Source organism: Trichomycterus rosablanca, chromosome 16, assembly GCF_030014385.1.
Source record: "Trichomycterus rosablanca isolate fTriRos1 chromosome 16, fTriRos1.hap1, whole genome shotgun sequence".
Taxonomy (NCBI): domain Eukaryota; kingdom Metazoa; phylum Chordata; class Actinopteri; order Siluriformes; family Trichomycteridae; genus Trichomycterus; species Trichomycterus rosablanca.
Window position 1 is genome coordinate 23,757,745 of NC_086003.1, and position 16,333 is coordinate 23,774,077.

At 37.5% G+C, this 16,333-nt stretch overlaps 1 protein-coding gene across 1 annotated transcript; it reads left to right on the forward strand.

Annotated features, from left to right (window-relative positions):
* On the forward strand, positions 1-15,820 carry ccnjl (cyclin J-like). The gene is made up of 5 exons (XM_063011890.1): positions 1-69; positions 6,462-6,672; positions 13,550-13,849; positions 14,658-14,817; positions 15,346-15,820. Exons 1-5 carry the CDS (start codon positions 1-3, stop codon positions 15,818-15,820), a joined length of 1,215 nt encoding a protein of 404 aa, XP_062867960.1.
* Positions 15,821-16,333: the final 513 nt, after the last annotated feature.

The following is a 16,333-nucleotide window of genomic DNA, read 5'->3' on the forward strand; positions in this document are numbered from 1 at the left end:
ATGGAAGCAGAAGGACAGTGGTGGAAAAGCCAGCTTGCTGCAGACATCCATCAGGCTCTTCGAATTAAAGTAAGTATACAGTGTCACTACACACATGCTTTATTTTTTACTCATTTGCAAAGAACTTCTATGTCCATCTACAGTTTTTACTGTAGTAAAGTAAGGGTGACTCAGTTTGGTCAGATTTGCACAGTCTTTGGGACAGAAGTGTGACATGTCACACATCCAGTAGATAATTGTCTTCTCCTGCTGTAACGAATGGACAGTTATAAAGCCTTACACACCAGTAGATTCTATTCACTTTTACCCTCTGTTTTAGGCTCTAAATACAGAGCTTATAATGGCGATAAAACACAACACAACCCTCTGTTTTAAAAGCTTTACTATCTTACGTTTTCTAACCAGTACAAAGACCCACCAGTGATTCTTCAAATCATTTAACAAGACATTTTGAAAAAAAAACCTGTTATTTATTTCATTTAAATCAATCTGTGCAGCATGGGAAATATAAACACACATGGATATTTATCCTCTTTTAAATGCAGGGTTTTAAAGATGTTTGTGACTGTCAGCCAAGATTGTTTAAGGAAAACAGTACAGTATGGTTAACAGAAGTAGGTATTATGTGTAGAGCTTTGGAAAAATGTGTATACCCCTTGATATTAATTAAAAGAAAAAAAGACTGTAATAACAAGACAAAGACACACTTGGAACACATCATTAGGTTAATCTACAAACTTTCACTTGTTGAGTATTGTGTTGTACTGGTAGATGTGTGGCAAGAGCTGGGATTTTTAAACAGCTTAATATCAGTGCAGGAAGGAGAATAGTTCTCCAACCAAAAATATAAAGTCAGCAGTATTCAGTGATGAGAAAGTGTCCACTGATAAAAGACTAGAGGAAGATTAACATACACCATGCATTAAAAGCTCTAGAGTCTTTGTACACCTACACTGAGTGCTAACAGGGTATGTGTTCCAGATCAAGAGGCCAGTGATTTGAAACTTGTAATTTGAAATGTATATTTTCAATAGTGCTGCTCTGGCTGATACACTCGTACTAGTGCAACACACATGTTATTATCATGTTAGTGTTATTACAGTGCTCAGAATAGTCCACCACTTAAACAACATCTGGTCCTATCAGGGTCCCATTTGAATGATAAATAGGGTACAGTGGGTTGACGGTGTGTAAAATCGGTGAACATGCATACCAGATAGGTGTCCCTGGTATAAACTGCTTGTGTAAATATAAGGAGTGACTTTACAGGTTATATTACTGTTGGCTGAATATAGAATTTAGTTGTGTGCAAATCCTGGAAAGTGTTGTTTAGTAAACCAGGGCCATCTGCTTTTGTGTTGTAGTATGGTGTGTGACATCAGCGTAAAAGGGTGCTCGTTTGGTCAGTCTGGCCTGTTGTTCCTGAGTAATATGTGTGTGTCGTCCTCTTATTGTCTGGTCTGTTTATAGGGGGCAGTATATCATGCTTGTGTCTGGCTGGGAATGCAAAGTGGAAGTCTTCTGTTTGTGTTTGTACTTGAGTTTGACTGTTAATACAGACGTTAATTGGTGCTGGCAATTGTACGGAGCATAAAATGTCTTTCACCTAACAATCCCAGGTGTGTCCAACGTAAACACAAGGATGGGAAGAATTATTTCAAAAATAGTAATTAAAAAAAAAAATTTAATTGTTAGGTTTACTAAAACCCAGCTAAGACCCGCATATGAGCATTGCTCACCTTTACATGTGTATATACTGGTCTGGGTTAGTTGCTTGGCTGCAGTCAGTCAGATACTGAGACCTGCCAACACCTACAAGGAAATAAAAGATGAATGTGTTGTTTTTACCTAGGGATTTCAATGGTTAACTGATTAACAGATAACTGACAAATTAGTCATGGCTTAGTTAATGCTGTCAGCTGCAAGCTGACGTTTGACTTGAAGTGAGATCTCTTAGCGATGGAGTGAAGGAGCAGGTGTGATTTAAGACTCACCCTGAATGTGCATGTTTACAGTGTGCTCTGTAGCTCTGACGAACTGAAAAAAGCTAATTAAGCGTTTGTTATTTGAAGAAACTACTACACATGTAAATCTTAAACTGGGAAGCTGTTTAGCATCAGTATGGTGTGTAAGCATATTAAACTCATGTGCATGTGGATTTGTATGTAAGGCTAATTGTTTACAAAAATAATTTGAATATTTTGCTTTATGCTCCAGCATAGAAGTAAAAATCTTTTTTTTAACTGTAGTTAATATATAATATAGTAAATATAACATTTAACAGTATAGAATATGGCCAGTGTCAATGAAATTTTATTTATACCGCTTTGTCCTGGTCAGGGTCGTGATGGGTCTGATTTCCCTGGAATCACTAGGTATAGCCAGTCGTGTCTGTGTGTTGATTCCAGACCGGCTGGTAGCACCACTGTGAATTTAAACCCTGGATTCCAGCGGTAGTGAGCTGGAATTTATTGCTGCAGCACCTAACAAAAAATGACACTGATTTACATACGTAATTATGCCAAAGGGGACAGTTACACACGGCTGTTTTAAAAGCAACAATACTGTATGATGCTAGAGTTCTGTAAATATTACATTGTTTGTCCTAAAACATTTCTTCAAAAGAAACCACTACCCCCAAGAACGATCTACCCCCAAGAATGATCACTATAGTATAAACTAATTGAAGAAAGGTTTATGGGTCTAAACCAGGGGTGTCAAACTCATTTTCACCGAGGGCCACATCAGCATTATGGTGGCCCTCAAAGGGCCGATTGTAACGTATTCTGCTGTGATTGCAGTCTGTTGTTTTTCTTGGAGGCTGAATTCTGCATTTATATTGTCCTACTTTACCACAGACACGGCCTCATAACACAAGAGACGCACCGGTTTCTCTTCCTGAAGCACAAACTTGTTTTCACTTTCATTACATTTCCTCCTTCTGCTTAATTTTCTTACTTATCTTCTTGTACATTTTAGGATCATGTGTAAATATGTGTAACATCATCTACTGGCGGGCTGTGTCACTTTGCAGGTCAGAAAATCAGCAAGCATTTTGAAAGATGCAGTTTGTTTAGGATTTTACAGTGTATTTTTAAGACTATCATTCTGCCCTCACTAATAGTTTATCCCCCTTTCTCAGCTAGACAGACAGACAGACAGACAGCTCCCTTCAGAATACAGTCGGTTTATTTGCTCCCCAGCTGTGTGCATCAAAATGAAGTAAAAATAAAAACAAAGAACCTAATACAGTACAAGCTCACAGCTGTAGTCAAGTGTTACATCTGGTACAATATGAGATTTAACCAAACGTAAAATAGCGCTAACGAGTTTGTAACTAAAACGCTGTCATATACTCACTAAACATTTACAAACAACTGAGAATATAAACGCCACTACTTACAGACGATGCTTCTGTATTATACTGCAAGATAATTATCTGTATTTATTTATTATTGTTTACGTTACTGACTACGCTACCCCGCGTTCTTTTGCAGTAAAAGTCACATGGCTACTCAGCGAGGTCAAAGTTAGTTGCCATGACTACGATGTCAACAGTTGAATTTAAAGGCGCAGGAGTCCCATAAAATTATAAGTGCGTCTCTGTAACGACTCGAACCATCACAACTATCGTACAGTCGTTTAAGCTCTCGCGGGCCACAGAAAATGACGTGGCGGGCCGGATGTGGCCCGCGGGCCGTGAGTTTAACACCCCTGGTCTAAACAGTCTGTGAATTGTCTCTTTTTTTTTTTTTTTTTTTTTTTTTTTTTTTTCATATATTTGTTATTAGTCACTTGGACAATTTATTTTTAGGACTTAAGATTATTAGAGAGCTCTATTATTTTAAGGCTTTGCATTTAATTACTTAAGTATATAAACATTTGCTTTTGATAACTTTCATTGCAACATCCTTGGTGATATAAAATATGGTGCAAATACAAATACCCATTTTTATTATTACATTTGTGTAAAGTGCTTAGTATTGGTTAATTCAGATATCTTCATTCATAATTCAGAAATCTTTATACCAATTTGGCTTATGTTCAAATTCAAGTTATGTTAAAAAATTAAGGAATATACAAATCACCTAACTAAAACCACCTTTGTTTCACCTTTATGATGATCTGTGTCATGGCAGTTAACATTTTCAAAGCAAAAAATATGACTGGATTAGTAAATGTCATATATAAATTGATACTGATTCAGCAAGTTTGGGCTGGTACTTCAACTGAATTTCCTGGTGTAAAAGCAGTTGAATGATGTTTTCGTGATTTACTGTGTACATCTCTGGTGCTTTACATTAAAAAGGTTTCTGTGACTGTAATTCAGTGTAGAATTAAGGATGTCTTAATTATCTTATTAACAACTGAGTAAAATCATACAGAAGGTTCATTGTTTTCCATCACTCGTGCATTATTCAGTAAGGAATGCAGAATTATTGAATTAATTACTACACAGATAAGCAGAAGCCCTTGTTTTGTGTGCCTAATGAGTTAAATGTTTATCCTCCCCCCTGCACAGCCAAGCTGAATCATTGTTTACCAGCTTAAATAACAGCTCCTTTAAAACTGTTTTATTTAACGTGTCTGACTGATGACTTTAGTCACTGAGAATAGAAATGATTTCAGCAAGAGGACTAATAAGTTTGATATGTGTGTCAGAATTTCCATTTATCTGGTATTTGCGACACTTGGCAGGTGCTTTTATTTAAAGCGACTTACAATTATGACTGAATGCAATCTGAGCAATTGTGGGTTAAGGGTCTTGTTTAGGGGCCCAAGGGGCAACTTGGTTGTGGTGGGGCTTGAACTGGCAAACTTCAAATAACTAGTCCAGTACCTTAACTGTTAAGCTACCACTGACCCTGTTAGTAATTCATTGCAAATTATGTGACATTTTATATGCTATAAATTAATGAAGGCTAACACTTCTTGTTGGATTTTTTTTATGCTGCCTAAATGTTTGAAAAATAATTTTTACATTTCCCATTTCCTAATTTTCCAGTTTTTAGAGCAGCCGAGGTAACAATGGAAGATGAATGAATGAACTGGTCAGGCTAGTTTTACCTCCTCTTATTCTGCTGTTCTCTTAAATTCTCTTTAATTCTTACATTAAAAGGACAGTCATGCTTTGCAGACTAAGTACCTTGAGAATTATGGAGGCCATTAAGCGGGAGACATGTAGTTGACAAACTCATCATCCATTCAGGGAGAATAGCAGCTGTAGCTGTGGCTAAATTACCGATAGCCTTCACAAAAGGACTGCTTGAGAGGGTCGGTGCTGCTCCCCTCACCCCCTGAGGGACAGATGGCTGTGAGACATGACGGCTGGTCATGCACAGGAACCAGCACTTATCCAAACAGCCATCATAAAGCAGCCAGATCTCGCTGGAGTTTTATTGAAATTAAAGGCTTATTTGTCTGGTTTGATTTTACTGAAGGACTGTGTTTCAGTTCAGTTAAGCATTAAATATAAATCCAGATGTGCACATTTCACACTCCATTGTCTTTTCCTATGGTCTTTTATTTGCTATGTGCTATTTTTGTAGAACCTGTCAGTAACTTAATCTTGTAACTGATGTATGCCTAGTTTTTAATATAGACTAAGAGTTATGTTATGCAACCAGCAGTGCTAAAACCTATATCATGCAATCTGTGCTTTATAAACTATAGATAGTTTTTTTTTAAAGTCCATCAAAGAAAAATAAAAGAAAATAAATAAAAACAGAAGTTGTATAATTACCAGAGTTAAAAGGAATTCTAAGCTTAGTCGAAAGACAAACAAATTCATAGACCCCTAATGATACAAGCCAGCATCAAAAAAATACATATTTAAATAAATAAAATGTTGTTTTTCAATGGCTTTATGCAAATACTACAACTAACCACTAAAATGGATAGCCCAGTCTTAAATTCAGCTTTTTTTTTTTATTTAATTTTTAAAAAAAATTAAAAAAATTTTTTTTTTTAATTTTGATGAAGTTGGGCTGAAGCAAATGGTTTAAGAGTACATTCGATGTTACAAAAGCACCCATGCTTTTTATTGTTCATGGCACAATTAAATGGTTTTATGCACTGATTAACAAAATGTTAACAACTACATTAGCTGGATGTGAGTTGTGAATTAATTTTTTTCTTTCATGGATTGTTTGACCCTATTCAGACTATTCATTCTAGCACCTTTTAGTAGTAGTTTATTAATTTACTAATTTATTCTCTCATATTGCTTTTTATCGAATAGGATGTGGCTACTGATGAACCAAATAGTAGTCAAAAAGTTTTAAGGAAACAAAATCATTTGAAAGCCGTCTACCAGCTCTCTTTTTGTGTTGTACACTCGTGTGTGTGTGTGTGTGTGTGTGTGTGTGTGTGTGTGTGTATATACATGCTTTCTTTGCATTCAGTGCTGGAGAGTTCTTAAAAGTACTTAATTATTTTTTATGTTCTTTTTTTCCCCTCAGGAGCTGAAGCTGCCCACGTACCGTGCTCATTCACCACAAATCGGAATGAGGCGTTATTTTGCTGACCTGCTCGCTGTTCTCAGTAACCGTTACCAATTGTGCCCCACTGCACGTCACCTGGCGGTCTACCTGCTTGACCTCTTTATGGACCATTATGACGTAGCAGTGAGACAGCTTTATGTCATAGCCCTCTCCTGCCTCCTGCTAGCAAGTAAGTTGTCTAACCAGAGTCTTTGTCTCTTATTCAATCACTGCTGACTAATCTTTAGCTTTAGTAAAGGGGGTGTAAGTGTAGTACCAGGAAACCAATTTACCAGTTGTGAGGCATTATTTGAAAATATATTTATAAACATCAATGTACCTTTCATTATTTATTGACCTTTTTAATGATTTAAGCTGTAATAACATTGGGGCGTTTATATTGAGAAATTTATTTTTTTTATCACCTAAATTCCCCAAAATCACAGTGCACAAATGGCCCTGCAAATAAAATGAATGAAACATGAAGGTAATTTTTTGTGTGGTGTGGGAATTGCCTTACATGTGTCTTTTGCATTTCGCCTGAAATAAAACTTGATGTCTGGTTGGCTGGCAGGTGTTAATTTATTTTGTAATCAAAAGAACAGTAACAAAAGAACAATCACAATTTTAAATCAATCCTTGGGCCCGAACCTGTCCAGAGCAATGATTTTAACTACAGTGTTCTTTTGTTTGGAAGCTCAAAAATCGGGAGAAATTGAATTCATCATGGTCAGCACTGAGGATCCGACTTTAATAACAGACCTTGGATTCACTTTTGTTAGAGTTTTTATAACAGAACAGTTTGTCAGGGTATTTCTCATATATTTCTTATTATTTAATTTAATTGTAAAACAGTCATTGTGGTGACGTGCTAAGGGTAAACAAAAATGGCAACATACTGTCACACTGTTGTGCGTTTACCATGATTTGACAGCACTATTTTGATCTTGGTTAAATATAGTATCTGTTAATGTGCTGGAATGCTACAGGCTCTGCATATGAGAGCTGTGATGGTGTTTAGTGCTGCTGTCTGGCTGCTGCATTGTGTTCAATGACAGCTGTGTGCGTTAGAGCCGGTAACCTCTGCCGCCCCCTCAGACCCTTGGTTAGTCACCAAGGCAACTTTCACATATACAAATCACGTTTTAGATCTTAGCATCTACAGCTGCTCTGGTGAGTGAATATGCGCTGGCCGGTATGGAGGAAAGCATTGCAGCAGCACTATGGCCGCATTGCTGGATTTTTTAAAAGATTTATTGCTCAGGAAGCCCTTGAGGCTGACTGGCCTTGTTACAGCGCTTAAAGTGATGCACTGAGATGTGTTATCAGCTGCATCCAAACAACAGGAGGAGGAAATAAGCACAAATCAAATATGGGGGATTATGTGGGGTTGCACTTGTGTGGCACAGTGTTGGTTGTAGCATGGCTTGAAATCTTTATTCTTTATCCAGGCTCTCAGTTTTTACAATATATGTGTGATTTGTTTGGGGATCCTCTGAATTATATAGAATATTTTCTATTTGCATTTAAAGTTTGATGATTTTCTTGCATACTGACTGGCCCTGGGACTGTGCTGCAATGTTTGCTACACCCAAATTTACAGTAAATAATTGTTTATATAACAATTCATACTACAGTGCATTAAAAATGTACATATGGAGTTTTTGTTTAGTGATCATTTTTATAGTACTTATGTTGAGTTTTTTGTATTTTGTTATTCCTGTGAGAAATCGAAAGTGGAGTTATGGCTGGTTATATGTATTTTAGTTTTTAAGACAATACAAATGAGAAAACGAATATTTTTTGCTTTTTTTTTATATATATAAACAAAATCTTTATAGTTATTGCTATATAGCTCTGTTAAGTTTGTGGATAAACAGTAACTGTTCCTGCTAAAGGTTGTGCTAACATACATATAGAAAATCAACAAAAAATTTAATTTGACCTGGGTTGTCTAAACAAGGAAGGTATGTGTCAGAGTTTTGTTAATGTCAGTTTAGTTTTTATAATGAATAAAAAACATTACATTTGCTTTAAATGTGAAGACACATTTTATTGTGTGGTCTGGGATTGCTTGAACATACTGAACCTATTGTAGTGTAATTTGAATAGACACTCTTTATTCTGCCTTATGAAGATACTGTTGTATTCAATTATGGATGCAGGAATATATTATTCCTATTGTACATTTTATTAGATGAACACTACTGTTGTGTCTAAAACATTTAGCTTCCAGTTTATGCTGCTGTTTTTGATACTTGGGAGTTGAGTTCTTCTCTACTTTTGCACAAACAATGACCGTATTCATTCAGATTTCTATGGGGAGTTTTTCTTAAATAGTTTTTGATGGTAAATAATGCCGTCATTTCTGCCCACATGCTTTCCAGTTAGTATGTTGCTTTAGTTATAAGTGCAAATGCTATTGTAAACAGTATAACACAGCCTTTGTGGGGGTTTTTTTCTCTCTTGGTTCATCCAAACAACAGCTTATTTTGCTCCAAAATCCTTGTTTTTACTCCTCTGACATCCATGAAGGTGCTTGATGTCACTGAGTGGGGGGTTGTTTGGGCTGCCTGGCAATTGGCAGTGTGTAGACATTAATGAATTGCATAGGACTGAATGAATAATGACCTTGCTGATGGTCCGTGTTTAAGTATCCCTCCCTTCTCGGGCTCATTGATTCACTCGGTTGCTGCTATTGTTGGTTCTCATGCTTTCTGAGCAGTGTGCAAGATGACCTATAGAGGGGTGCTTTAGGCCAGAGCTGGGGGGGGACAGCTTCTTTTCCATTCAGGCCAAGGACATTATTTGTTTTGACAAATGGAGGAGAATTGCTCACTTCAAATAGGGCATCATGCTTCACAGAACCCATTTGGTATTTTTCATTTTTCATCCAACACTGGAGGATAATGCTAATTTTATTGTGTTTTTTATACTTCTTAATATTTAGGCATTAAAATGTTGGTCTAGAGGGAAGTTGGGTTTGTCCCCTAATTTTGAGGAATATATTCCCTGACACACTTTATATATATATATATTTCATATTTGTGGGAAACGCATTTTTCACATAGGTTTTACCCAGAAACCGTGAGGCCAAGCCTAACCAAGCGCTAGTAATTATAGCTCTAATGAAGAAAATGACTTCCCTAAACTGCTGGCCTGATAGCAGTGGTTAGGCACAGACCGTGGGCAGGTTTGGGGTCTATGCATGGATGCACCCCTGCGTCTGGTGTTATCAGCTGTAATTTTGCGCATGAGGGGGAGGAGAGCAGTGCACCACTGAGGCCATGCTGCATTTCCTCGCATCTGCCTGGCAAGCATGAGGTTTGTTATGTTAACTAGTTAGGAGCCTTTCTCAGCACTATGCTCTTTAAAAAGAGGTTGAGTTACATTTTGTTGGCTAAAGAATAATAACACTTTTTTTGACATGATATTTCACATGTGAGACTTCAGAAATGAACTACTTTGTTAAATAATTTAAACGTAGCTCAACATAGTCACTATTCAGGGCTCTTTGTGGCCTGGGGTTGCCTATGATATAAAAAAAAAAGCAGGAGAGAGTCAAATATCCCATGCTGCCCCTCGTGTCTCTGGTATGAGAGGAAGGGGGAGGGTGAAGCAGCCTGGAGGGGCATGTTTGAACTGCAACACTCAGCAGGGTTCCTGATATTCAGATTAGTGTGACGGACGTCCCCTGAGGTTTGATGCTAACGAAATAAATTAACACACCTTAGATAACCTCAGAAAAACTGAAAAACCTTGTTTAATCAGTGTTAAAGCTAAATTGTAAATAGACAATTGTAAAATAATGGGAGGAAATTTATCACTAACAAAAAAGAGAAACTGTGTAATGGTGTGATTCTTGGTTATCACTAGATAAAATCAAATGTTTTTTTTCTCCAAGGAATCTTGTGCGTACATTGAAATAGATATTAAAGGTTTAAAGGTTTCACAGTCTAATGTTTTAAAGGGGAATATCTTGTACAATAGCAGTGTTTGAAATAAATAGTAGGCTTTCTATCTTAAATATTTTTACACTGTGTCTCTGTCAAACACGGGGAGAAAAGCTTCACGCCAAAACCAAAGCATTTCAGAATTAGTTTTAGCATGATATGGTACATCTAAAAATTACAAACTAAGAAACAAAAAAAAACATGAATTAAAACAAAAAAAGGATTAAAAATCAGTATTAATCAGTTTTTTTCTTCTTTATACTCGGGGATTAATGAATAAAGATTGCACATTATGTGTCATCACTAGATAAATAAAACATTAAAGATCCATTTAATAGTCATTTATTGTTCTGACTACATGTAAGGTAATAAAAATGTTTTGGCTACTTAAGATTTACCTTAAGTCTAATGTATATTTAATTATTCATTCATTAAAGCTGTTAGAATTTCTGATTTGTGTTTCTGATTGTTTAAATTAGCAGTTTTTATTAGCAGATGTATTTAAGCTTAGGTCTGGTTGGTTGAAACCCACTTTTTGTAGAGAATTGAAGTGTGAGGATGGTTTGTGAATTTTATTGTTCCCCTGCTTCTCAACTTGAGTCTCCTTCATACCCGTTCCTTATCTGAAGTCAGGGGCCCTCTGTGACTGCGCAGGCATGAGCTGCAAAGGGTCGAAGGTCAGCGGGCCTTTATTGATGGAGCATCCTACTGCAGGGGAAGTAATACAGGAGAGCCAGGACTTTGCCATAAAGATATTAACACCTAGCACAAAAGGGAGACGAGAGGGAGGGGAAACCACCAGAGGAAAGGAATTTCAGCCAAACAAAACGTAACTACAGGCCAGTTGTTTTTTCCTTGTTAAACAGTTATGCAAACTGCTTCCTTAGCTACATGTGCTTTTCAGCATCTCATATAGATATGACCTTACATATATAGCATTGAGCAGACACTTTTATCCAAAGTGACTTTCAGTTATGACTGAATACTATTTAAGCAATTGAGGCTTAAGGGCCTTGTTCAGGGGCCCAACAGTGCCAGCTTGATAGTAGTGGGGATAGAACTGGCAAATTTCTGATAACGAGTCCAGTACCTTAACCGCTGAGCTACCACTGCACTGAACATGATCTTATCTAAATATCATGGCTGTCTTAGAAGGCAAGCGAATATCAAAGACATTGAGAGTTTTATAAACACTTTCTGGTATGTGAAAGGAATGAGAGATCAGAGGTTTGGTCTGTGTGATAATTGCCTGTTCAGGCTGGCAGACTGACATCTGAGATTGTAATGTTTGAAATTCCAACAGAGAAACGTGTGAACTGAGGCTCAAAGAAACTGACTCCCGTTGTCCTTCCATCTTTAAGAAACGTTAATGTTTACTTTTACTGTAATTCCCTATCAGTGAAGGTAATAGATTCTACTGTAATGATGTGAAGTACAAGGTATTTGCAATGTTTAATCTTTGTTAAACCAAATGTTGTACAACTAACCTGTACTTGTGTAGATATCTGGTTTGTGTAACACAGTGGCTATTTACTTGTCAACAACATACATGTTCACATACTTTCTCTTTCTTACATTTCAAGAATTTACTTAGTTTGGAAAATGTTAATTAAGGTTCACCTGGTGTGTGCTTAGGTGGTGCAGCGGTTCACACCATTGCTAAGTGTTCAAGCTCATGTGTTTGAAAGATAGTGAAAGATGACTTTATGGAAAAATGACTTAATCAGATTTCCTTTCAAAACTGTAACCTGGTAAAATTATTGCATGTTTTGAAGCAAAAATTTATAAAAGATTTATAAAATATGTTTTTATTTATCTGTTTGCATGTTTGTGCTATGGCCTGGCATTCTCACATATATGATTGGCTTTGTCTGAGACTGGGGGTCAAAGCCCTGTGATGCTTTGGCACCCTCTCCAGGGTATTCCTGTCTTGCACCAAGTGTTTTTAGGTGGAACCAGGTCTGTTGCCGCCGAGATAAAGGAGAATACAATTTTAAATATTAACACTGTTTGTAGTCATTTTATGAAAAAATCTGTTGAAAATCTGCCATTAAAATGTTAAGCGAAGAACTTTTAATAGTATAAAGTATATATTGAGACCACTCAAGTTTAATCATCTTACTAATTAGTTTACAGAATATAATGAGCTTACATGATGCCAAATTTGAGTGATTTTAATCCTTTTTTTCTATGTAACCTTAGAACAGCTGGTTGGTCACTCATTGGTATCTTAAGTTCACAATTACAAACACTGTCTTAGCCTGATGCTTTAATAATAGTAGCATGACGAGAAGCCTAATGCTTTCCAGTTGGAGGAACTGAGCTTTCTAGCTGGTACAATCTGACAAAGCAGAACTATTATTAACAATTATTCAGATCATTATGGCTCCAGTCTGCACCTAATAGGTGTGCTTTCATGTTAGCACAAATGCTCCGGGGCAGTGTTTTTCTACAAATAAACCAATGCTTAGTGTAAAACAACTTCAGCCAACTGCTCAGTATCTGACCTCTAAAACTCAAGTTAGTTATTTTATGAGTCAGTTATTTTATGAGTAGTTCTCTTGTGTTCATTGATTAATCCAACACTGGTTTTGAGGTTCTTTTAATACAGACTTTAATAAGGAGTGTATTAGTAAGATGAATCTGGCCGCCTTATGTAGGCAAAAGTAACTGAAACAGAATATTCAAAATGAGAAACTAAATATCTCATGTGTACAAGCAGGAAGTGTGAAGTACTTGTAATTTCCAAATCTTACAGAGCTTTAGACAAAGGCTGCTTTCTGTTTATCGAATCTCATACCACTGCATTTCAAAGAAATTACTGTTAACATACTACACAAGTGGCAGTAGGTTGTTTGGGGCAAAGCCAAGTCTTGTTGGTTCTTTTTTTTGTAGATTTGGTTAATTGTTTTGGAAAATTTGGAAAATACTTTTTGAGGTTTAGCAAAATAGGAATAGAATTTTTTTTTAGAAAAATTGAATGTGTCTAAAAGTGTTTTGGTTGCAGAGACCCATCTGTATTAGATATTTTATTTGCTTTTTATTTGACCTGTGATTACAGATGTTACACTTCTATACCTAGCAAGAGTAAAACCCATTTTTCTTTTTCTGTAGGTAAATTTGAGGAGAAGGAGGACCGGGTACCCAAACTGGAGCAACTGAATACATTGGGCTTCATGTGCAGTCTAAACCTTTCCCTCAACAAGCGTGACCTCATCAAAATGGAACTGCTGCTGCTGGAGACATTCGGCTGGAACTTGTGCATGCCCACGCCGGCACACTTCATTGACTACTACCTCCATGCTGCTGTGCAGGAGGGAGACCTGCACAACGGTTGGCCTCTGACCTCTCTGTCCAAAACCAAAGCCTTCATGGACAAGTATACTCACTATTTCCTGGAGATCTCGCTGCAAGGTGAGCTTTAGATAGGAGTAAATATCACATTATGCACTGTGGGCGCACAGACATGATTGCCTATGTCTGAGGAATTGGGCGGGTGCTGGGGAGTAGCCGAACAGTTTAGACATTGGGAGGTGCGCTTAGTTCCGGTCCTAAGCCCAGATTAAAATAGGAGGGTTGCATAATGAAGAACTTCTGATGTAAAAACTGTGCCAAATTGGGTATGTGGACCAGAACAATTCAGTGTGGCGATTCCTCAATATACGGGAGCAGCCGAAAAGGGGGAAAAATGCAAAAATAAAAAAAATCACATACTTTTTGGGCTTGTCAGAAAATATAACTGCCATATAAAAAAACTGCTTACAGTATGCACAGTGTTAAGTATGCAGCTCTTGAACTGCTTAAAATAAAATTGCGCAGAATCCTCTGTGTGTTTGATGTCTGTTGGGTCTTGTGTGCTGTGCAGGTAGCAGCAGATTTAACCAATAAATGAATGTTCATGGGCTATATCAAAACAAACATTCAAGAAAAATTGAGTTATCAATAGTGTTTTAATAGGTCAAAGTAATAAACCACTGTGTAAATACGGCACAACATCTAATTAAAATATCTAAATAAATAAATAAATTCATTAATATGTCTAATGAATGACTAAAATTAGTAAAATTTGTATTATATCAATACAAATGTCATTGATGTTTCCAACTCTATTGGTTTTCACTATAACACTATTTTTGTGTTCTTTTTAGTATTCTGTGTAGGAATTTGGCTGTGTTGTAAATGTACCCTTCATCAGACTGAACATGTGCTTGTTTTGTTACAGACCATGCCTTCTTGAGCTTTCGGCCCTCTCAGGTGGCTGCAGCCTGCATTGCAGCCTCTCGCATCTGCCTGCAGATCTCCCCCAGCTGGACCACAGTGCTCCACCTGCTCACGGGCTATTCCTGGGACCACCTTACTCAGTGCATTCAGCTCATGCTGATGTAAGAGCATGTCACTTTTATATTTTTATTCATAAACTTATTATACATTGGTAACATTTTGAGGTGCACCGACCTTATGAATGCATTTTTGCTGGTATACAGTTACTGATTTAAACCTTGTTGGTACGTACAGTTTTCTACTATCGTTTTAAGATAGCCTTTTATTTAGTTTTCTACTACTGAAGAGCATTCTGTCTGTTTTTTAGCAAGTGTCAAAAGCTTAGTGAACACTAGGTGACTTATAGTCTGAAATGCCCAAGCTTCCACAGGATTGGTTACTAGCAGTCTATTTTTTTGTTTGGTCTTTTTTTTTGGTTGGTCTTGTCCTGCTTTTCACATCTTTCAAATCTTCCAAATAAATCTGTTTACTTGTAACTAATGACATTTTAAAAACCAAAAATTTAAGTTAAAAAATAAAGTTATGGACAAGGTGTGCATACCTGATACACTGGCAATCATTGTTTTAAAATTAGATAGGAAGTTAGTTGGCTGCATCGACATGCTCAAATGTATTCTTTTCTTTTTCAGTGCACATGACAATGATGTTAAAGAAGCCAACAAGACCAAGTCCCCAACAACATCCAGCCAAAATGTACCACCTCAGGCTCATCCATCACCCGGCTCAGCTCCGACAGTCCTGCAAAGACACCCTTCATCATCATCTCAGCAGTTACTCATTCAGACTGGCAGCTACCCGCCACTGTCGCAGCATTCCCCTGCCCTGGCGCAGCTGCACATGCTGGCTGAGTGCCAGGCCGTCAGCGCAGTAGGCACAAGGGAATACCTCCAGCCTCACCAGGCCAGCCTGCTCTCGTCCTCCATGCAGGCTTCATCATTTTCTTCTTTTCCCTTGACATCGGGGCTGTGTGGTCTGCCTCTGCAGGGGCCCCTCACCATGCAGGTGAGCATGGCAGCAGAACCACGGCCTTGTATGGGCTTGGCGTACACCAATGGCTACCTGGGCTCCCACCATGGTTTTACAGCGAGCTGCTTTGATAGGTGACGCCAGGAGCGGGAGGGCAGGCTGAACTTGGGGCTTCCATTGTCTTCTGCTCTTCCTACCTCTACAGCAACATCCACACTGACGCAGAGGCGCAGACTTTCCAAACAAAAGGCCCACAGCAGTACAGATCCTTCAAAGGTCATAGTATTAACTTAAAGCCAGCTGACGTGTGGGATCTACTTCCTTTTTACTTTTTATCTTTAACTTGTATGCCTGTTTTACCAGGACCTTCTCACAAAGACTAAAGCACGCCTGTTTGGCTGATGCATTATGAATTTGCAAAAGATCTGTGCGAAGGATGTGGAGTGGAAAAATGCCAGTGCTGTAGGATGGTTGTATATGAAAAACTCTGAAATATCCAACTGGAGCAGTTTGGTACAATACAAAGCCTTAAGAGGAGAACTTGTGAAGATCAGGTCTTAAAACATTTTAAACATTTTTTAAAACTAAAAACTAAGGCGTCCTTGAAATTTCACACTGGAATTACTGTGTCGTCCTTTGATGCTGCTGCCT